Source organism: Rhamphochromis sp. 'chilingali' (assembly GCF_963969265.1).
Source record: "Rhamphochromis sp. 'chilingali' genome assembly, chromosome: 12".
NCBI classification, from domain to species: domain Eukaryota; kingdom Metazoa; phylum Chordata; class Actinopteri; order Cichliformes; family Cichlidae; genus Rhamphochromis; species Rhamphochromis sp. 'chilingali'.
Genome location: NC_137939.1, coordinates 25,272,679 through 25,295,500, shown reverse-complemented (window position 1 = coordinate 25,295,500; position 22,822 = coordinate 25,272,679). Strand labels below are relative to the sequence as shown.

General features: G+C 40.1%; 2 protein-coding genes and 1 pseudogene across 4 annotated transcripts; 1 reads left to right on the top strand and 2 right to left on the bottom strand.

Annotated features, from left to right (window-relative positions):
* Positions 1-666: 666 nt before the first annotated feature.
* abtb1 (ankyrin repeat and BTB (POZ) domain containing 1) lies at positions 667-10,587 on the bottom strand. Its single transcript, XM_080897972.1, has 12 exons — positions 10,351-10,587; positions 8,982-9,044; positions 8,835-8,890; positions 8,552-8,696; positions 8,303-8,462; positions 8,160-8,205; positions 7,491-7,607; positions 4,056-4,168; positions 3,886-3,984; positions 3,604-3,771; positions 2,073-2,273; positions 667-1,688 (listed from the first exon to the last, which is right to left on the bottom strand). Exons 1-12 carry the CDS (start codon positions 10,404-10,406, stop codon positions 1,482-1,484), a joined length of 1,431 nt encoding a protein of 476 aa, XP_080754098.1. The 5' UTR covers positions 10,407-10,587; the 3' UTR covers positions 667-1,481.
* Positions 10,588-14,654: 4,067 nt separating this feature from the next.
* Positions 14,655-18,412, bottom strand: LOC308407318 (deoxyribonuclease-1-like; annotated as a pseudogene). Its single transcript has 8 exons — positions 18,377-18,412; positions 17,097-17,162; positions 16,637-16,725; positions 16,456-16,542; positions 16,242-16,383; positions 15,604-15,761; positions 15,087-15,183; positions 14,655-14,998 (listed from the first exon to the last, which is right to left on the bottom strand). The product of its transcript is annotated as a deoxyribonuclease-1-like (transcript).
* A 104-nt stretch (positions 18,413-18,516) lies between these two features.
* On the top strand, positions 18,517-22,648 carry LOC308407727 (keratin, type II cytoskeletal 8-like). Of its 2 annotated transcripts, none has more exons than XM_080899565.1 (10): positions 18,517-18,858; positions 19,070-19,281; positions 19,464-19,524; positions 19,623-19,718; positions 19,833-19,997; positions 20,191-20,316; positions 20,948-21,168; positions 21,992-22,038; positions 22,150-22,218; positions 22,316-22,648. In XM_080899565.1, the coding sequence occupies exons 1-10, from the start codon at positions 18,613-18,615 to the stop codon at positions 22,405-22,407; spliced, it is 1,335 nt and encodes a 444-aa protein (XP_080755691.1). In that variant the 5' UTR covers positions 18,517-18,612; the 3' UTR covers positions 22,408-22,648. The 2 variants fall into 2 exon arrangements, with proteins under 2 accessions (XP_080755691.1, XP_080755690.1); XM_080899564.1 differs by having other exon boundaries at positions 22,147-22,218.
* The last annotated feature ends 174 nt before the right edge of the window (positions 22,649-22,822 follow it).

The window sequence follows — 22,822 nt, the reverse complement described above, 5'->3', positions numbered from 1 at the left end:
CTGAAATAGACTCGAATGTAACTTGCTTGGCCAAATAAGTCACCACCCAGATTTAACTAAGCAAATCTAAATCATGACAGCAGCACAGTGGTGTTGTGGTTGCCTCATAGCAAGAAGATCCTAGGTTCAAATTTCTGTCTGTAGTTTGCATGTCCTCGCCCTGTCCGCATTGGTTCTCTCAGTGAGCTGCAGCATCCTCCCAGAGTCCAAAGGCATCCATGGTGATAGGTTAACTGGTCATTCTAAACTGAATGTGAGTGTGAATGGTTAGCCCTGCTGTAAGCTGGTGGCCTGCTATAGCTGTGCCCCGCCTTCCATCCTTTCACAGCTGGGATAGGCTCCAGCTCTCCACCACGACCCCGTACTGGATAAATGGAAGAAAACGGATGGGTGGGAATATTATTGATGACACTCGAATGTTCTCTGTATTAGCTTAAAACTGTGTGATTTATTCGGTGCTGAGTGGAGCTGGCAGGAATGGCACTGGATAAAATTTAGAAGCAGATGAAAGGTCAGAGAACTCAAATTTAGTGGTTGCTGCTCACCTACTAAACAACAAATTTAATTTGAAATCCATCCTGTTGGTTATTGATAATCTCCAGACCACAAAAAAGGGAAAAAAATCACAATGTGTTGAAGAAACTGAAGAAAACACTACTCTTGCGTGCAATATTGTTTTATTGGTAAAATTCAGAGCAGTTATTTTCTGGTACACACACTAGGCGACAGATTTCTCATTTTAGGTTAAAATAAAGTGCATTACTGTGTTAGAAGGGGTAAGTATTCATGCTGGAGAAATGTCACTGTTCAAACAGCGAGGCAAACTACAGCAGCGTAATACAACTAAATATGTTAACATTTAGGTGCGTCTGCATATTAAATATGGCATAAAGCAATATTTTACGTAACACCAAACAAAGGGATCAGAAGAAGATTCAATTATCTTCTGGATAAAGCGAACATAAACTTTTTTTTGCCAATATTTCTCGAGTGTGAAAGTATCAATTTAACCAGCTGCCTTTTTTAAAACGTAAAAATTATATTTAATGAAGTTCAGTAAACTTGTTTATCATTTTTTTTAAACATTCAAATTCTTGCACACGACTTCCATCTAAATTAAACACACATGTTCGCAGTGCAAAGACATTTTGTAGTCTGTTGTAAATATATTACACATGATCTCTTCAGAACCCATTTTGCAAAATATGTTTTGTCACAGTTGGTATGTCTCTCAAAGAAACGTTAAACAGCCACAACGAACAGCTCTCTGTACATCTGCACCAAACATAACCAGCTCTTTTCAAATATATATTCTATGCAATATGCTGAAAATAAAATAAAAACTGCAAACATACAAATGCATGTGTTTTTTTTTCACTTTTGTTTTACTAGACGTGCTTGTTACCTCCTTGCAAAGTATCCACCATTAAAAAAAAAGCCCTCAACTTTCACTGAAGCTGCATCACAAACCTGCAGACCTCTCAGCAGTCAATATTAATCCTCGCCAGCAGCTCCTCCAAGGCTTCCAGTTTCTGGTTAGCCTCCTCGATTGCACTGTACGTCTGCACGTTGCTGGCGATGTGGTAGCGGATGTCGTCCACCAAGGGGACCGAGTCCGTCTCTTGGCGCTTCTCTAAAGACGCGGCGTCCTCCTTGACCATCTCGGCAAACTCTGCTTGCTCCACCAGCTGTGATGGGACGAATGCAAGAGGTAGACAGTTGTGAATTCTTCCTAATGGAGAACTCGGGGGATGCTGACACACTTTTAAGGAAAAATAAGCTCTGTAGTTCTGAAACAGCAACAAAAATATTATAAAATGGTCTCAGAGATCAAAACATCATTAATGATTGGCATTTGGGCATTTTCGACTGGTTGTTAACACAAACATCTAATTAGCCAATCAAACTCCAACAACTCAATGCATTTAGGTACCTATAATCTGGGAAATAATTATTTGATCCCCAGCTGAATTTGTGAGTTTGACTAGAATATAATATGAGCATGAACAATAGCACAGATACAATGAAGAACTACGACCCACTGACAATGGGACACCATCACTGCCACGCACCCGCTCGATGATCTTGGCCATGAACTCTGTGCACTGATCTTCTAGCCGAGAGAGACGGAAGAGCTTGGCCGTCTTCCACATGTGCAGAACGTTTTCCTCGCATATCGTCTTAGCCAGCGTCTTTCCACACAGGCGCTTAAGCCCCGGCAGCAGATACATGTCAGCCACACACAGCACATCAAACACGTTTTCCGTCATTAGCTGGACATGCAGAGAAACCAGCAGGGAGAATATTATTATCACGAGAATTCAAAACAGCAATCCTCCCTCTGGATGCCTTGTACATATAAATCAATATCTTTAGTGACACTTATTTAAGTGTCAAAACTTACGATTAAGGTACAGGGGAGGTTGTCAAACGAGTTAAGAAATTTCAAGATGACAGTGTGAGATCACTGGTGAGCATTTTTTCAGAATTTGTCTGCTTCTGAGACAAAATGTGCCGTCACTTGTGGATTTTAATGCTCTAATTCCAAATATGACAATTAAAATAGCTAATTAGTGCCCAGTTCCGTGTCTCCTATTTTAATCATAAATTCTAAGCTTATAGCAGCTTTATGTAATAATAAAAAAACTGGCCCAGATGTGTGGAAATGAGCTGTTGTGACACAGAGAAAGTCTAACTAATCAACCCAGATCTCTTTTGCCTAGGATATTACAACATGTAAATATATCTGCTTTATTACTTGGCTGCATGTCTGTTTATGGATGCCTCCACAAAAAAACCACAGTGAATTATTTAACAACGGAGGGCACCAGCAGAGGAAATGCAAATGCTGTATGCATTTCACTGATACAAGTTCTGTGAATTACGTGTCTTTCAACAGCATACTGGAAGAAAATGTGAAAAATGCTACTAATAGGACTTTTTTACATTAGAGATCTTCTTTTAGCTGCTCCCTCTAGGGGTCACCACAGCAGATGATCTGCCTCTATTTCACACCAACCTTCATCTACCTCCTCCACGGTCTTCATCTTTGTCTCCTGATTGGCAGCTCTATTGTCAACATCCTTTTTTGCCCACGAGGCAATTATGATTTTATGAATTGTAGTTCACATCAGGCCAAATTAATCAAAAATTTAATTTAAGAAGATGAAAGTAAAAATTAGGACCTACCCCTATTTTAACCAAAATTGTACTCATTTCTGGTTTCAATAAAGATTTTTTTTAGTTTTGGAGTCAAAAACTAGAGCCAACCAACAGTTTTACGCATCACATTCAGTTTCACCGACCCAAAAATCTGTCTATTTTGACAATATTTATTTCATAAGCACTTTCGCCGTAAGCCTCTGTATCCACTATGGCTCTGATGTTGCCATATCAATACAGGAAAGCTTCTCTTACAATATGATGAGAAATCCCACCAGGATCACAATTGTTCAGGTATTTAACAATTAAGCTTTGCTACACAGGTTTGTCTGTGTTTATAATCGATGTTTGTTTTCAAAGATCCTTTTTTTCCTAAATAAAAAAGTGCGGAATGATTTATTAGGGATGCAAACATCACAGAAAGAAAAAATGTGCACAAACCTCAGTGTCATCTGTGTAGATGTAATACATGATGTGGATAAAGATTTCATGTGAGATGTTGTGTAAAGTAATCACTGGGGTGCTGGGCTGAGACTGGAGCTGCTCTCCCTCACTGAAGTGGTCCTCCAGGAGGGCTTTAAAATAATCACTACGTCCACAGAAAAATGCCTGGAGAGAGACGCACAACTGCACTTCAGTCATTCACATTCATGTTTATGCTGCGGTGGTGTGGGAGTCTGCACTGTAACTGAGAAGACACTGTGAGGATTTTCTCATCCGTACCTTATGGCACAAGAAATCGTAACCATCGACTCTGAAGCAGATGTCGGGATAAGTAGGGAAGCGGTCGACTCTGTTAAAGGGAAGCTCACCAAATCCAACCTAAAGAGAATCAACAGGAATGAATGCGGTGTTCAGCTAAAATACTTATTTTACTGCCATGATGTCCTCACCCTTAATTCAGTGGGCAGGGCACAGTCTGCTAACTGAGCCATCTCATCCTGAAGTTGACAGCTGTGAGGCTCGAGGGTGAGAACTTTGACACAGATTCCCGGTTTATTGGACACTTTGATATGAGGACAGAAAGAAAACAAGACAAGATGGAAAACTCATCATTAGTGGGCGAAAAAAACAACAGCTCTAGGCTACGTCCACACTAGCCCGGATAGATTTGAAAATGGCGCTTTCGTCTGAAAACGCTCCGCATCCACACTATCATTATCAGTCGTTTTCACAGAGTTGCGCGTCCACATTGAAACGGCTGGAAACGCTTGCGTTCCAGTCCTGCGCATGCGTGAAACGCAAGAAGATTCGACCCTGCCTCATTTCTGTCTGCCGTTTATTTACTTTCCAGCTCTTTGAAACGTCCCAGCTAAATGTTGAGGAAAAGCACAGAGTTTTTTAAATGGACTAACGATGAGGTGGAGTTGTTGCTGCGAATAACACAAAGGTACAAATTTGAAAAAGCGAGTGAAGTAAAGAATCTGAAGAAAAGCTATCTGGAGCATGTACAAACTGATGTTAATGGTAAATGGCCTGTATTTGTATAGCACTTTCAGTCATCACATTCAGTCATCCACCCATTCACACACACATTCACACACTGGTGATGGCAAGCTACATTGTAGCCACAGCCGCCCTGGGGCGCACTGACAGAGGCGAGGCTGCCGGACACTGGCGCCACCGGGCCCTCTGACCACCACCAGTAGGCAACGGGTGAAGTGTCTTGCCCAAGGACACAACGACCGAGACTGTCCGAGCCGGGGCTCGAACCGGCAACCTTCCGATTACAAGACGAACTGCCAACTCTTGAGCCACGATCGCCCATAATCTTTAATAGGGCTGTCAAAATTGAGAGCAAACAAAACAACTGCTGTATAATACAATCTGCTATCTTAGTTTAATAGGTCACATGATTGCATCACATGACTAAAATGTGTCATCGTTTTCGAAAAGGCTTCGGGTTCGCTGTCCACAGTGCGATGCAAAAACGGCGTTTTCAAATGTATCCGCTTTGGAGAGCGTTTTCAAAATGCTGCGTTTTCCTTGACCGAAAACGCCGTCTCAATGTGGACAAAAGGCCCGAATGGAGAGAAAAAGATGCGTTTTCAAATGAAAACGTATTAGTGTGGACATGGTCCTAGATAAAAACATATGGGATTAAAAGGTGGTCTGGTATTTTGAGGCTAAGTGGAAAAACTGCATTACATCAGGAATATGCAATCTTGAGCCACTCCTTTTTTATATATTTTTCTAACGAAAGCAGAAATACAGTGGGGCAAAAAAGTATTTAGTCAGCCACCGATTGTGCAAGTTCCCCCACCTAAAATGATGACAGAGGTCAGTAATTTGCACCAGAGGTACACTTCAACTGTGAGAGACAGAATGTGAAAAAAAAATCCATGAATCCACATGGTAGGATTTGTAAAGAATTTATTCGTAAATCAGGGTGGAAAATAAGTATTTGGTCAATAACAAAAATACAACTCAATACTTTGTAACATAACCTTTGTTGGCAATAACAGAGGTCAAACGTTTACTATAGGTCTTTACCAGGTTTGCACACACAGTAGCTGGTATTTTGGCCCATTCCTCCATGCAGATCTTCTCGAGAGCAGTGATGTTTTGGGGCTGTCGCCGAGCAACACGGACTTTCAACTCCCGCCACAGATTTTCTATGGGGTTGAGGTCTGGAGACTGGCTAGGCCACTCCAGGACTTTCAAATGCTTCTTACGGAGCCACTCCTTTGTTGCCCGGGCGGTGTGTTTTGGATCATTGTCATGTTGGAAGACCCAGCCTCGTTTCATCTTCAAAGTTCTCACTGATGGAAGGAGGTTTTGGCTCAAAATCTCACGATACATGGCCCCATTCATTCTGTCCTTAACACGGATCAGTCGTCCTGTCCCCTTGGCAGAAAAACAGCCCCATAGCATGATGTTTCCACCCCCATGCTTCACAGTAGGTATGGTGTTCTTGGGATGCAACTCAGTATTCTTCTTCCTCCAAACACGACGAGTTGAGTTTATACCAAAAAGTTCTACTTTGGTTTCATCTGACCACATGACATTCTCCCAATCCTCTGCTGTATCATCCATGTGCTCTCTGGCAAACTTCAGACGGGCCTGGACATGCACTGGCTTCAGCAGCGGAACACGTCTGGCACTGCGGGATTTGATTCCCTGCCGTTGTAGTGTGTTACTGATGGTGACCTTTGTTACTTTGGTCCCAGCTCTCTGCAGGTCATTCACCAGGTCCCCCCGTGTGGTTCTGGGATCTTTGCTCACCGTTCTCATGATCATTTTGACCCCACGGGATGAGATCTTGCGTGGAGCCCCAGATCGAGGGAGATTATCAGTGGTCTTGTATGTCTTCCATTTTCTGATGATTGCTCCCACAGTTGATTTTTTCACACCAAGCTGCTTGCCTATTGTAGATTCACTCTTCCCAGTCTGGTGCAGGTCTACAATACTTTTCCTGGTGTCCTTCGAAAGCTCTTTGGTCTTGGCCATGGCGGAGTTTGGAGTCTGACTGTTTGAGGCTGTGGACAGGTGTCTTTTATACAGATGATGAGTTCAAACAGGTGCCATTCATACAGGTAACGAGTGGGGGACAGAAAAGCTTCTTACAGAAGACGTTACAGGTCTGTGAGAGCCAGAGATTTTCCTTGTTTGAGGTGACCAAATACTTATTTTCCACCCTAATTTACGAATAAATTCTTTACAAATCCTACCATGTGGATTCATGGATTTTTTTTTCACATTCTGTCTCTCACAGTTGAAGTGTACCTCTGGTGCAAATTACTGACCTCTGTCATCATTTTAAGTGGGGGAACTTGCACAATCGGTGGCTGACTAAATACTTTTTTGCCCCACTGTAGGTCCAGAGATTTATTGAAGCATGTGCAAACATGCAATGGAAATACAGTATTTAAGGCGAACAGAGCTGGAACGAGCTTAAAAGTCAACATTTAGTATGACTACCTTCAACAGCATGAAGTCTCTTAGGCAGCTTTCTTGTAATCTCTTTGTCTTCAGGAATAGTTCTCCAGGCTTCTTGAAAGACAAAGCTGTTCTTTGGATGCTTCTGCCTTTTGTTCAGTTCTCTGTCAAGATGATCCCACACTGCTTTAATAATGTTCTGGTCCGGGCTCTGGGAGAGCTCCACTGTGTTTTATCATCCAGGTATGCTTTTACTACGCTGGCAGAGTTTTTTGGGCTCATTGTCATGATCCCAAAAAAACTGAGAAAGACTTTAAGAAAGCCTGAAGAACTATTGCTTAAAACCTCTTTAAAAATTACAATAAAAGAGAAATGAGAGGTGTCTTAAGACTGGCTTAAAGTTGTACGTGCATTACTCAAGTAAATATAAATCAAGAGTTCTGCCTTACCAAATTCATACACTTGTTTGCATTTATTCTCCAGCTCTTCTATGAGATCTGCCATTTTGCACTGTTTAGCCAGTCGTCTACTGTCCTCCACAAGACTTATATCAATATCCATCCGTCCTGAAACAGAGATAAAGAAACAACATTTTCTTACTAAGATTTTTGCATGTTATAAAAATATTACATTAAATACAATCCAACTATCATCCAAGCATGCTTTCTACAACATTTCATTAAAGAGTAGCGTGTGCAATTTCTTCTTAAAGATCAAATTATTTTACCATTATTTATTTATATCCCAAAAGCAGATTCGATAACTCACCACTTCATGCATAATGCACCTTCTATGTGTATGGACGTGTGCAGGTATATGTATACAGATGTATGTACATGTGTGTGTGCGTGTACATGTCTATAATTATAGATATCTGTTACTTACATAGGAATAGTAGTGGTAGAATAGTTAAATTTATGTCCTGCATATTTCCACAACCATAGCCATAATCACATACTGTGTATGCTACCGTTGTATATAGTGTATTATCGTACTTATTTTATATTCGTTTGTATTTTATTTGTATCTTTTGCATTTTCCTTCTTTCCTTCCTGCCCAACAACACCGGTTTCTCCTGTACGATACATGGAAGATCAGCTGGTATATTTTTCACCCACCTGTGTAGAAATATTGTAGAATGGCTCCAAAGGCAGCAGGATTGATCTGAAATCAAAACAGCCTTTATCCATACAGTATAACTAAAAATTGTGAATTACACATGGTGATATAACAGGACACTAATGAAAACATATAGACTTACCAAAGGGTGCTTGAGGTTGATCAAGTTCTTCCCTTTCCATTTGGTCTCAAACATTTCCGTGAAGTACTCTGAGCGAGCACTGAGAACACATCGGTGTGCTAGAAACGTTTGTCCGTGAACCAGGAATTTGACGTCACTATACTGACCCTGCTCTAGCAACCTAAAGAAAAAACCCAGAAATGTACTATAACATCCTGTTATTGCTCTTATTTTCTTGTTTCTTTTCAACATAAAAATCATGACCCTTACATGTGCAGAAAGTAGTTGAAATCATCCCGCTGCATGGCGCGGATGCTTACACACTTGTAGTCTTTGAGCAGGCGTCGAACAGAGTCGCTCAGGGAGCCATACATGCATCTCTCGCCATCAAACGTGTTGGCTTCACACTTGGCACCTAAAAAAAAACAAATGAATAAATGAAATCAAAAATTTCAAAGCCTAGAATGATACAACAGAATATGTCAGAGCAGTTCTAAAGCACAGCACATCAGTTTAATACTGTGTTATTTGATTATAACTGATTGTAACTTACCACTAGCCAACAGGTACTGGACCAGCTCCTCGTGACCACAGAGACAAGCATAATACCTGAAGCACACAAGTGTTTATATTAAAAGCAGTTATGATTATGATGCGGCGTTGATGGGAGAATTACATCAGCTGCCTATACTGTACTTACAATGGAGTGCTGTCCCATTTATCTTTTACATTGAGGTCAACATCTCTTTGTTCAACAAGGTATCTAGGCAAAGAGCAGAGAGGTTACAGTGATGCGCTTCGATAAACACAGACACGACTCACCATACAAAACGCCAAGATTTAAATAAAAATAAACAGATACATACGTCACACAGGATGAGGAGGGTATATACAAATGATTTTATTTTATAGAATTATTGAATTCTGTTTGATTAATTAATCCCCTTATTCATTCTAATCAATTTGAAAAAGCAGCTTCTCAGCATGAGATTGAACCGCTTTCATGACTATGACATCATTCTTTTACAAAATCATTTGCATTCATTTATTACAGTACTAATAAGTAAAACTTGGAGGCATGCAGTTCTGATGGCTTGGATAATTAGGCTGGCTCATATTTGACTCTGGCATACTTTGGTATACAGAGTATTTTATGTTCGACTTGATGATTGCATTGTTGCAAGAAGCCCAGGTCCTGTGGCTGCAAAACAAATCCAAATCATCACCCCTTTATCCCAGTGCTTGACAACTAGTATGAGGTGTTTGTTGTTTTTGATTTTCTGCTGTACATTATGGTCTAAATATGGTCATCTGTCTAAAGTACATGGCTCTAGAAGTCTTATTGATTGTGCAATGTTTGTTTCTGTAAGCACTACACAGTCTGAACCTATGATAAATTTGCTGGACATTCTGTTAACACACGTGAATGCTCCAGACCAGCAAACTGCTAAAACCTCTAAAATCTTCATAGAGCTCCTCACACTTGCTGGTGATCAAATTATCAAGTGCACTCAATTACTAGTGCCAGCCTGGTTGCTATTTGGCCTCTTAATTCCTATGGAAACACAGGACTGCAATGAATCCCATGAAAACTTTCTAGTACACATGACTGTACAGACACGCCCCCTTTATTGGACTCTGCAACAATTGGTTTATGTATACATTGTAACCACTGATGATTCCTTCGATCAGCTAAGCATAGTTTTGCTGTCCTGTCAAGCTCTTTCCTCGTAATTCTCGGGGTAACTCTGTCCTATAGCAGGAGACTAGATATCCGGTTGAGCATCCGACACTGATACCTAGTGCGATCATTACGTCTGGACACCGAGGAGCTGACCTACACAATTAGCTACAGTTACAAACTGGCTCATCGTGGCTCCTGTTAGCAACACTGCCTTCTGTGGTTAACTCGCGTTTATTTGCATAAAACCGAAGTTAAACTGCAAGACTGCATTGTAGAAAAAGCTAGCCCAATCTATGCTAGAACTCTCACCGGCAAACACAGTAAAGTAAAATAAGTTATCATCGAGCACACAAGCCATAATAAGCTCAGCAGAGCTGATGGTTACCTGACTCTACAAATGTCGCCCTTTCTGCAACTACTAAACAAATCGTACACATCCATAATCGCCGCGGTGTTTTCGGTCCTCTGTAATGCATTGAGACGGCCTGTCTACCGGACAGGTGAGTGATGGTTTGCTGTAGCTTCAGAGTTTTGCTCGGTGAACGCTGAGAAAGTTGTCACCGTTGTTTTTTGTTGACAAGCTGTGCGGGGTCCTCGGTGTTTTGGTCGAAGAGGTCCAGCAGTCACGTGACATCAGCGTACACTTCACAAACGTAAGGGAATAACTGCAAAAACGGCAGCTATATGCTATTCTTTATCCGCACTACTAAATCCTTTTTTTTTTTACTTGTGAGCCACATGAATAGAAATCTTTTAAAAGTTTTACAATGAGCTAATAATTCTAACCGCAGAGGCATAACTTGAACAAGTAGCAACCCGTGCTCAATATATAAAAGCTGAATTTCCGAGCTTACGCCGTTAACTTGAACGGTACACGTCATGCCGTCACGTCGTTCGTTTATGTGTGATTTGAACTAGTGATGGGATTTCCGGCTCTTTTTAGAGATCCGGCTCTTTCGGTTCGGCTCACTAAAAAGAGCCGGCTCTTTCGGCTCCGAACCGGCTCTTCAGGTTGTTTTGTTGCTTTAATTAATTTATTATTAACAATAATATAAAATTATGCACAAAAGGAATTACTAACGTAAAAACAAGTGGTTTTATTTATATATGTTTATATATAAATATATGCGGTGGCCCCTAGAGACAAAACACGTACAAACTCCAAAACACATTTCTAGCATGAACTGAACTTCCAAAGCAGAGCTACTAGATCACTTAAATTACACAATTGAAAGCATGTGTGTATTGTTTGTATATTTATACACAGGCACTCATATATATATTCAAATAATTTAAAAAAAAGTTCATTTACCTGTTATTACCACACACCAAATCCGGTCGTTGGTACTTGCTGGCTTGTGTAGCCACAAGATAACAAAGGCTCAACACTGCGCCCAGCATCCTGGAGCACTTCTGTTGTCTTTTGTACGTGTTTTGAGTTTTTATGTGCTTCTGAGTTTTTATATGCTTCTGAGTTTTTACGTGCTTCGGAGTTTGTACGTGTTTTTACGTGTTTTTGGAGTTTTTACGTGTTTTGGAGTTTGTACGTGTTTTTACGTGTTTTGGAGTTTGTACATGCTTCAGAGTTCGTACGTGATTTGAAGTTTGTATGTGCTTTGTCTCTAGGGGCCACCGTAAATATACTTTTATTTATTCACTCCACATAAAATGTAATAAATAAATCATATAATACAAAAATCAACTATTCACATTTCAAGTTTTAACTATTTAAATTTTCAGCTTTTTCCTTTCACAAATTTAAAGTGAAAAGAACACAAAACACTGCAAACCACAACACAATTAAATATAAATTATAATATGAAAACTAAAAGAACATGCATATTCTCTGTCATATGGACCTGCATGAATAAACTTTCTCAATCCTTTATCATCTGCAACCGAAAATAGTTGTGGATGATTACTATACCTTTCTAATGTTGTTGTCCCTGCCTCTCTTTCTTTCTCTCTGGCTCTGTTCCTGTGCTACTGAGTGTAACTACCGCCCCTCCCCCCTCTGCCCAGCGTAAAGCACAAGGCTCGCGTGCAGAGTGAAGCGGAAAAAAAGTGCGAGAGAGAGGCTGAGAGAAAGAAAAAAAAAAAAAAAAAACCACGTGACGGCTCACGATAAGGAGCCGGCTCGCGTCGTTCACGTCAAAGAGCCGGCTCTAAGAGCCATTTCGTTCGCGAACGACCCATCACTAATTTGAACAAGTGGTAAAAATGCAATTAAATAGCGCCTTTCGCTCTTGTTAAAGTACATTCTTTTCATCGGATTAAGCAGCTGTCAGAAGATGTTTCATTCCGCTATTTGACCAAAGAACTACGAGACAAACCTTGCCCTATTTTCTTGCTCTTAACTAGGCCAAGCCAAGGCATACAAGGCCACAGTGCTGTGTCATGCAGTTCAGTAACAGACAGAGGCAATACGTGCATTACACCCATATTTACTTATTTTGTATTGTACTGTATGTCACAATATTTATTCAGAATCCTAATCCACAATAAACACACTTTAACAGAAAAGTGTGTGTGTGTGTGTGTGTGTGTGTGTGTGTGTGTGTGTGTGTGTGTGTGTGTGTGTGTGTGTGTGTGTGTGTGTGTGTGTGTGTGTGGTAGATTGATGGTTCTGAGTTACTTTCTCACTTCCTGTTTTCACTCTTAATAAAAGTAAGATGCAAATTACTGTAAAGTTGTTTACTTTTAACAACATTGGACAAATGCGCTTTGCAAAGCCTGATAAGAAAGCTGGCTAACTGTGCAAGTGAACAGACTCAACCCTATCTTTAAGACAGGAGAATCTGAAGGATTATAATCAAATATCCTGAAGATAAATATGAAAACTGCATTCAAAATTACTCTCTATGCAAATTGAATGGAAAGTCAGCAAATACAATCAGGTTATCTGTTTTAAGATTGTGTGCTGAGGCTTATCAAACAATAAAACTGTAAAATTGTTCATAGTCAGAAAAAAAATATCTAAGAATAAAGTTGCCTCTTTTCTTTCTAATCATCAGGGAAACACGAAGACATTACACGCTACTGCAAAACTTTAACGCTCCTACTGTTCACACACAGATTTGTGAGGGATTTTCCAGGAATGGCAATGCTTTTTCAGAGAATCAATTTCGGATCAGAAATCGCTGATTTCCTACTCGCTGATCTCTAATCTGGAACATAATCTGCTCTGGAGCAGGTTATGTTACTATGGCAATTTACAGAGATAACAAGTGAACCGCCTTCACACTAACCCACACAAACCCAGGGTTAACCCTGAGGTTACCTGGAAAAGACTAAATCCAGTTCTGTAATACAGTGTGTGGTCCGTGTAACCAGTTTGTTTTTGATCACAGATCAAAAGGTTGTTGAGATATTAACTCAACTCCAATTTTAATTTGCTGTGACAAAACTTAGAAACACTAAGACCCAGTTTATAGATCATGTGCACCAGTTTTGGTAAAGATTGTTGCTCAGACAGTTCAAATTAATTTCAAACATCACAGTTGGTCCAGCTATAGACCAGTCTGTAAATAAACAAAAAACAAAAGCTCTATGACTCATAGCTGAACTCGGGCTTTGGACCAAAAGATTCTAAGTGTTAGTAAAATCAGTTCATTATTGCTGTTATTTATATACAATAAGAAAAGTGAAAATGTCCCAAAGCCCCATCCTTTTAAACTTGGATGTAAGATTTCATGACCTTTTATCACCCCAAATGTATAGATTAGTTACAAAATCTTTAAAGCAGATGTATGTGAGAAACCACTGAATTCATGACACATTCGGTTCAAAAATGAAAACTGAATTCAAAAATGACACTCCCAAATTCCTTCATAGAGGCTACACTGCACTAAAACATCAAAAGAAGAATAACATCTAATCACAACAAATGAGAGGCGTAATTTTAAATTCCAACTGCAATTTGCAAATTACCTTTGGCCTGTATTGCACTGAGAATGTTTCGTCACACAGATATGACTGATTCTGATACATGCAACAATGCAAATATTGGGTCAGGCGAGTATATGTCACTATTCTTTATTATATCCACTCTTTTTCACAATGCTAAATGACATTTAAGGGTCAAAAACACCAAGAGAGCCAGTGATTCAGTTGTTTTCATTCTTCCTGCAAACATACCTTCTCTATTGAATAGAAGTGTTGACGGGAGGCAGGCAGGTGCACACGCCATGCCTTTTACGCAGCCATGCCTTTGTGATTCATGCAAAACGCAGTTTGCATGAAGGGAGTACGTTGGTAGTTTGCTCCAAAATCCCGGATTGCTTTTCAGTGTACTGGTAAAACTTTGAATTATTTTACACACCCTAAGTAGCGAACAGTCCAAAACACTTCCTGTTCTTTCATTAAGGAGCACTGTTTTAAGAGACTTCACAGTTTTTCTCATGTTTTATCAGCGTGCTGACCTCAGCAGTTTGGTGTATCAGCTTGTCAGCTTGCTTGTCACGTGCTTCATGATGTTGTGATGTGGACATTTCTGTGCTCTTTGTGCAGAGGAGGTTTTTTTTGTTTTCTGTTCTCATGCTGTCCCCCCATAGGAGCCCAGCATGAGTAGAGGTCTCTTTTTTCCCCCTCCTCGTCTTGCCCATTGTAGTGTACATTTCAGTGTTTTTCCATAATACTACCGGTCTCTGACCTGTCTCCCCATGTGATGTCTGTGTTGTGTATGTAAGGTCAGGGAGGGTCCCATTTTGCTGCAGGGGAACTTGCATGTGACAAATAAAGGCTTTCTTGACTCGACTTGACTCTTGAAATACAAGTTAAAATGCATTTGGAAATCACTGCTTTCTTCCTTTATGTGAATTTTCCATCTAGTTTTCTGAGCTGGGTTGTATCCCAGCTTTTTCCACATCTATCAGGAACAAGATAAAGTATATTAGTGTTTTGCTCTTTACCTGTCACAGCTCTCCTGAATCCTTGCTGGGTGTCAACAACTGCACATCTGTTGTTGCTCTTTTTCACCCAAAAGGGAATAGCAATTCCACCTCAATGGGGTAGTGATCGCTCACCCTAAGGGCACAAGGATTTGTGTATAAAATGAAAAATAGAAAAGCAAAATAGCCATTCAAGTGCATATCAAGAAGAGGGATAGATCAGATAGCTCACCATTTCTTCTGTCATTTGAAACTCTTTGTGAAAGTTAAATGGTTTAGCTGAGTTTGGCACAATGGCTGCCAGCATATCTTCTCCATACACAACTATCCTGTGGAAGATGTGCATTCATTCAATTCATGAATTCACATAACAACATATGCAGTTGTGGTTAGACATTTACATACAGTCATCATGGGTATAAATGTTATGATAATTCTGGGCTTTCAATAATTTCTTTGAACTGTTCATTTTCCAGGGTGCAATGATTGTGCAGCTTAAATCTTGGAGAAACTACCAGTTGTAGTTGATTGTGACCACTAAAGAAATAAATTCAAACGTATGCATCCAATTCTTCTTTCTTTTTTTTTAATCATTAAAGATGTATGCTGTATAATTATTCCATCCTGGAAAAAAACACTTCAAATAAATCAATAAAAGCCAAACATTACATTGACATTCATGCCCTCAACGAGGGCAAATAAACTTCTGACCACAATTGTATATCTTGCCACAAATCTTTCTAACAAACCTGTCATAAGCGTGATGATCACTTGTTTTTGCCCTGGTGTCCACGTTATCACCAATCAGCCAGTAAGAGTTCTTGTCACTGCGAATGTGGATCTCCTCCCTTTCCTTGGATGAGAGATACCAGCCATCTGCCCTGAAGTCTCCCAGGATCATTACATTCTAAAGGAAATTAAGAAAACAAAAAACAAAAACGCAGCTTTTCAGGCTAATACAACTTTAAATATCCCTAAAGAAAATATGAGGACACTGAGTGATAATTTACAGGTTGTGCAATAGATGAGATTCCTCTGACCTGATATCTCTGTCTCTATATATCTTTATCTATGTGTATCACAACTCAAAAAATGCATCGGGATCGGAACTATATCCCTCAGCACTGCAACAGAAACAGTTGACTTGACTCCAATAACATCCTCTGTAGTTACATACTGTAAGTTAAACATATTTCCCTGCTCACACAAGATACTAAACTTGATAAACCTGCTGCAGTCTGCTGTAATTAGCATGTCACGCTGCATCAGACTCATTCAACAAACAGATCCACGGTTAAAAATGACTCGTACATACTGCTGATGTCCCAGCAACTGACTAACATGTACACACACAGACCTAACTCCTTGTTCTGACTGAACCAGGTACCATAAGCTTCAGTAGGGGCAAAGATTGACCTGTGTTATGAGTTTTAAAGTAGAGAATATAGGGCTCTCTTTTAAATGCATCCACATCATCGACCTGGTCATCCTTATACTGATAGCAATCGATAAGGTCGACCACATCGTCCCTTCCAGCAGGACAAAAAAATTATTCTATAGAGCTGTTCAGCTTTACAGTATGTGGGATTATTTAAGCTTGCCTGTACAGAAACAGGAACTGTTCCTTGTATCTGCTCCTTCCCAGACGGGTACTGAGCTGCTGAGCATAGTGATGGGTGATGCTGACCCTGAGATGTGGACAACAGTAAAAGTAAGCATACTTATAGGAAGAGACAGTTTTACTTTAGTCAGAAAATCTTTTTTTTTTTTAAGTAAATTCACCCGTTCAGCTCTTCCACTAACACTCTAACAGAATCTCCAGTCACATTCACCACCTCCAGAATAACTATGATGTCATATCAAGACACAATCTACAACAAATAAGCTTTGTTAATAAAAGAAGTGCAAACAGTGTTATTGTTTTGTTTTTGTTTGTTTGTTGTTGTTTTGGGGTTGTTTTGAATCAATGATAATGAAAGCAGAAGAAATGAGAAGCGATTTTCTTTTTTACTAACCCTGATAATGCACCTGGCTACTTCCCAGTTTTCATTTTCACACTTGATAATGACTGTTTCCCAACACTCATGAGTGAGTGACATTGACAACAAATTTCCAAAGAAGAAATGCATTACACATGTTTTGTGATGTGTTGACTCTGTACACGGCGTCCTCATTTAAAGAGTTCATATCAGCCATTTCATTCTTTGGTTTGCCTCGCTAACGCCAAGGAGAAATGTTTTACCTTAACCAGGCTTGTCAGGACCGCTGGATCTGAGACCTTAGTCTCAGATCCAGCATTGATCTGAGACTAATGAATGAATTGAATGAAGCAATCTTCATTTCTGTCAAAGGAAGACCCGAAGGAAATATTCAGTGTCATGCAAAAAGCATTTTAAGTATACGCATGACGCTCACTCTGTTCTCTTGACTTTATTCAGCTCTGATGAAATGTTGAGCGGGTGGCACAGATTCAGTGTCATACAAACAAACCCTTATAAATCTGGTTATGTGAGAACATTTTTCCTTTGTACAGTAGTTGTTTGCTTAAAGGAAAGCGATGATTGGATAATTGGACGCGCAGGGAGAGAGGGAGGATTTGAAAAACAAACAAGAGAACAGACAGGTTTCCTTTTTTTTAGTACAACTGGTTTCTATTAACATTAGTGAAAACACATTTAATTTAAGTGTGGTAAATTTTTAAATCAAACTATTTTCCTCTTTTGTTCCATAGGATAATAATGTGTACTTTATTGATCCCAGTGGGGAAATTACATTTGACCCATTCACTCAGTGAAGCAGCGGGCAGCCACACCGGGGAGCAGTGTGTAGGGACGGTACCTTGCTCAGGGGTACCTCAGGGTAGCCATTCGGTGAATTCGAACCCCCGACCCTGCCCCATGGTTGATAATTTGTAATCATAACTGTCATAACTGTGTCAAATTTATCACAGCACAGAGGCAGCAGCAGTGGAGATCAATCAAAGATAGAAATAAAGAAATACTTTAGTCCATAATAACCAAGTAAGGAGCTTCCTGTTAATGAGTGGAGTGTGTGAGGTTATGAGGGCGTAGTTAGTTGGTAAGGTTTTCCTTGTACTTTTTTGACTTTACTCTCTTACAATCATATTTACTAGTTTAGTACCTCAAGAAGAAAAATAACAGTTTTCCAGAAAATTTGTGACTTTTTTTTATTAAACGTACTACTAGAGTTTCAGGACTTCAGAGTTTCTCTTTCAGTTAAGGGAGGTTTTACGAGGTCCACTGATGTGCATGTAGTTTCCAGTGTGTAATGCATATTATAATATTTGGGAACATTTCCAAAAGTAACATTGCCTACTGAAAGAATTTTCTGCATATACTGACTTAAATTTACATTAAAAACTTGTGGCTCTGCAGTTCATTATGTTAAATAAAATCTTTCTTTATTCATAACAGGGAATGTTTTATTTTTCTTGATGACTTCTTGATTTACTGAGTTTTCAGACTGTGTGAGTGCAGACTTTTAGTTTGTTACGGAACTCACCTGAAGCTGTGGAGCAGGAATAGTTTCCTGTTGCATCTTTAAAGTGAGGGGTAGGTGGGAGAGCACGAGGTATGTGTCAAACTGGTTTACCCACATTCAATCACTTCACTATCACAACACGCCCAGTTCTGCCTTATAAAGCAGCCAAAAAGATAAAACGTGCACAACAGAGCTATACCACCACTTCTACCAGCTGAGCTCCCCATCCTTTCCAGCAGTGCAAACTCAACAGCACCATGAGTCTGAGGAGCAAGCGGAAGAGCCTGCTGAACTCACCTTCAGGGCGATTCAGAAGTAGTTCCATGGGATCCAACTCCATCCGCCAAATCAGCACCGCTACCGATATCAAACCAGTAACAATCGACAGGAGCCTGCTTGCCCCACTAAACTTAGAAGTTGATCCCACTGTCCAAACTATACGCACCATGGAGAAAAATCAGCTGAAGACTCTTAACAACAAGTTTGCATCCTACATCGAAAAGGTAAGAGGAAATTTTACTGTCACATTTAAAATCTTTTTATTATAAACCATTAAAGTGTCCTTGGGTGACTTGAAAGGCACTCATAAATAAAATGTATTATTATTATTATTATTATTATTATTCCAAGTTAACTCGGTGGCATTTGAAGCTTCTTTTAAAACCTAAAGTGGGACTGTGTTGGAATTTGTTCGTATCCCTTCTCGTGTGTCAGGTCAGACAGCTGGAGCAGCAGAACAAAGTGCTGGAAACCAAGTGGAAGCTCCTGAATCAGCAAAGCGCCCCCTCCTCTGATGATGCGGAGTCCATTATTAAGACGTTCATTTCCAACCTGGAAAAACAGCTGGAGCTTTGCAGACACGATAAAGTGAGGCTTGAAAATGAGTGCACAGCCATGGTCGAGACTGTGGAAGACTACAAGACTAAGTAAGGTATCCTGGTGGAAGAAATCAAACCACTGCTTAACAGGAGCTCAGCTTTGATATATGATAATAAAGTGGACAGTGATAAGAACTCTGTGTGTGTGTGTGTGTGTGTGGGGGGGGGGGGGGGGGGGGGGGGGGGGGGTGTCTGTCTGTGTGTAATTTGATATTTTGTGGGTGTTTCAGGTATGAGGAAGAGATCAACTGCAGGGCCACTTCAGAGAATGATTTTGTACTGCTCAAAAAGGTGCAGTATGCAATGACACTAATACTTTTATTTGTGAGTAATAAAAAAAAAAAATAGCAGTGAAAAGAAAAGTTGTTTATTTATTCTGTTGCTTCCAGGATGTGGATGAAGAAATTATGAGAAAGGTGGATTTGGAAAGCCAGTTGACAGCTATTCAGGATGAAATCTTGTTCCTCAAAGAAGTGTATCAGATGGTAAACAAGCTTACATTAAAAACCTTTTCAGAATTTAAATCAGTGAATTAAATTAGGTGTCATATTCTGGATTTTTTCCTCTTAACTTTCGCTGTATGTGTTGTTTTAAATAAGGAGCTGTATGACATGCAGCAGCGTGTGAAGGACACCTCTGTGGTGGTGCAGATGGACAACTCCCGCAACCTGAACATGGACCACATTATAGCTGATGTTAAGGCTCAGTATGAAGAAATTGCTGCTTACAGCCGTGAAGAAGTTGAAAAGTGGTACAAGAGCAAGGTGAAGGTCTAAGATGAATTCTTGCTCATTACTGTTGATGTAATAAACCAACTAGGAAAATGGGCATAGAGACATGAAAAGGGCTCAGAAGTTACCGCTCATAAATCTACTACAACGTCAAAACGGCATTTGTTAACCCAATAATTACTGTGTTTATATCCTTGTCTCGCTGTTTGATATTTTTCCACACCAGTTTGATCAGATGAAAGTGCAGGTCCAGCAACATAACAGCGAGCTGCAAAACACTAAGGCCGAAATAGCTGAGCTTAAGCGAATGATTCTTCGTCGGCAGACTGAGATTGATGTTATGAAGGAACAGGTGAGTGAAGGGCTTTAAGACTACCTCATAGTCTGTTTGATCTTAAACTGGATTTTAACAAGTATCAAGAGGAACAACAGGTTTAGCTCCTGTTCTCATAAAAAGAAAGGAAACTGAAAACAAATCAAAGGAAACATTTTTTCATCTTGAACTGACAGCTAATTGCATACATTTAGTTATTGTTAGCTGCTCTGAAAAAGCAGTTTGGTTTTCCTGTTACCATAACCCACACAAAAACCCCCAATTTTTACAAAATCGGGGCGACCGTGGCTCAGGGGGTTGGGAAGCGCATCTGTAACCAGAAGGTTACCGGTTCGATCCCCGGGCTCTCTGTCCTGGTCGTTGTGTCCTTGGGCAAGACACTTTACCCTCCCACCTACTGGTGTTGGCCAGAGGGGCCGATGGCGCGATATGGCAGCCTCGCTTCTGTCAGTCTGCCCCAGGGCAGCTGTAGCTACAACTGTAGCTGCCTCCACCAGTGTGTGTGAATGTGAGAGTGATTGAATAGTGGCATTGTAAAGTGCTTTGGGTGCCTTGAAAAGCGCTATATAAATCCAATCCATTATTATTATTAAAATCATCAGGAATCACTGTGAAGCTCAGATTTAAATAAAGCTTTTCTCTTTGTCAGTATTCCCACAATGAGGTAAGCATATCTGATATGGAAGAGCGAGGGGAAGAGGCTGTAATAGATGCAAAAAGCCGCATTAAGGACCTTGAGGCGGCTCTGAGGCAGGACAAGCATAACATGGCCAAGCAGCTCAGAGACTACCAAGACCTCATGAATGTCAAGCTGACCCTGGATATCGAGATCTCCACCTACAGGAAACTCCTGGAGGGAGAGGAAGAAAGGTAAGCCAGCAGAACTTAGGAGGTTGCTGGCAACAATGTGTTAAGGAAGAAAATGGATGGATGGATGGATGGATGGATGGATGGATGGATGACCATTGATGTAAGGTTTCAGCTTGGAAACTGTCTACAGTGATTCAGAAAATGATTAAAACATATTAATCATTACTGATATTTTTGGTTGTATGAGCTACTGTACGTGCATACCATCTGTCATCCGACAGTTTAGATGGAAATTGGGTGTGGTATAGAAAAACAAAAAAACACCACCTTCAGCAAAAGCCTCAGTCAGAAACAAGAAGTTATTTGTTTGGTTTGGTTGTTTTTAATAGTTTCACAACCACATATTTGTCTCACTATTCAAATAGTTCACCTCGGTGTGTTGCATTAAACAATAAAGAACTGAGCCCAGGGGTGGAATGCAAACACCCACAGGTATTTGACAACTGGTGGTAACTGCAGTCGTAGAGCAGAGCGGCCTTTCAGGTGCAAGTTTGAAAGACAAATCTACATCCAATCTGCAAAGCCCAATCCACATCCAGAACCAGAACCAGACTTTGACAAGTAACACATAGATGAGATTTATGGTTTATTGGAAGTCTGTCTTCCAGTTTTATGGCAGGAAAAAAACAAAATGGTAAAACAATTACTTTGGGTAATTTGGTTTATCACTTGTCTTTCTTTGCTGGAGCTTAAACATGAGACAGGTTTATTGCACAGCTCCCTCTAGAGCCACAAAGGGCTTTGCAACCTTCACTTGAACAACCGTGTGAATAACTTTACCAGTACATGCCCTATAATGTATTTCCTGCTTTCACCCTGACAGACTTGGTAAAGACTCTGTTATCAGCATCCAAACAGTGCCCAACAAAAGTAAGTACAGTACTGTATTTTACAAATAAAGATGAGATCATCTTAATGGCCTTCATCTCGGGGATCAGAGTGACACCCTCTTCTCTCTTTTTTCTGTCTTCTTTTCAGCAGCTGTTGCCAGTAACGACTGTGTTGATGGCACTGAAAGAGTGTTCAGTGTCCAAACAGTGCCCAACCGAAGTAAGTACAGCACTGTATTTTACAAATAAAGATGAGATCATAACAATAGCCTTCATCTCAGAGATCTAAGCGACGCCCTTTTCCGACTTCTCCACAGCTGTGCCCGTTACCATGCAGAGACAAAGGTCAGGTCCTGTTCTCATCAAGACAGTGGAGACCATGGACACGACATACACCGAAGGCAAATAAAACGCAGCAGTGCTCTGAACTGACCGATTGCTACTTAAAACTACCCTTAAATTAATCTGTTTTCAAACTGCTGTAACCTCACTGTATCAAAAGGCCATGTGTATCTGTGTCTCTGTTTTTCGTTTCCTTGTGATTCTGTCACATTAAATTACAAATTGTACTCAGCAACTGTAAGACGTTTGTTAGTTTGCTCTATAGATGTTCCTAATAACTATTAAAAACTATTCTTTTTATTGTTAGATCTTGCTGCACAGCTGTTGTTCTGATGTGTCTCTTATAAAGCATAAGGAGAAAATAGCTTCAAAGCTTTTACTTTTTTTTTAATATGCACTAGATGGACCCAAAGATATTGGGTCACAACTTTAAATCTCTAAACTGAGGTGTTTTCAGTGTCATTGCCACAGGTATAGTCCAA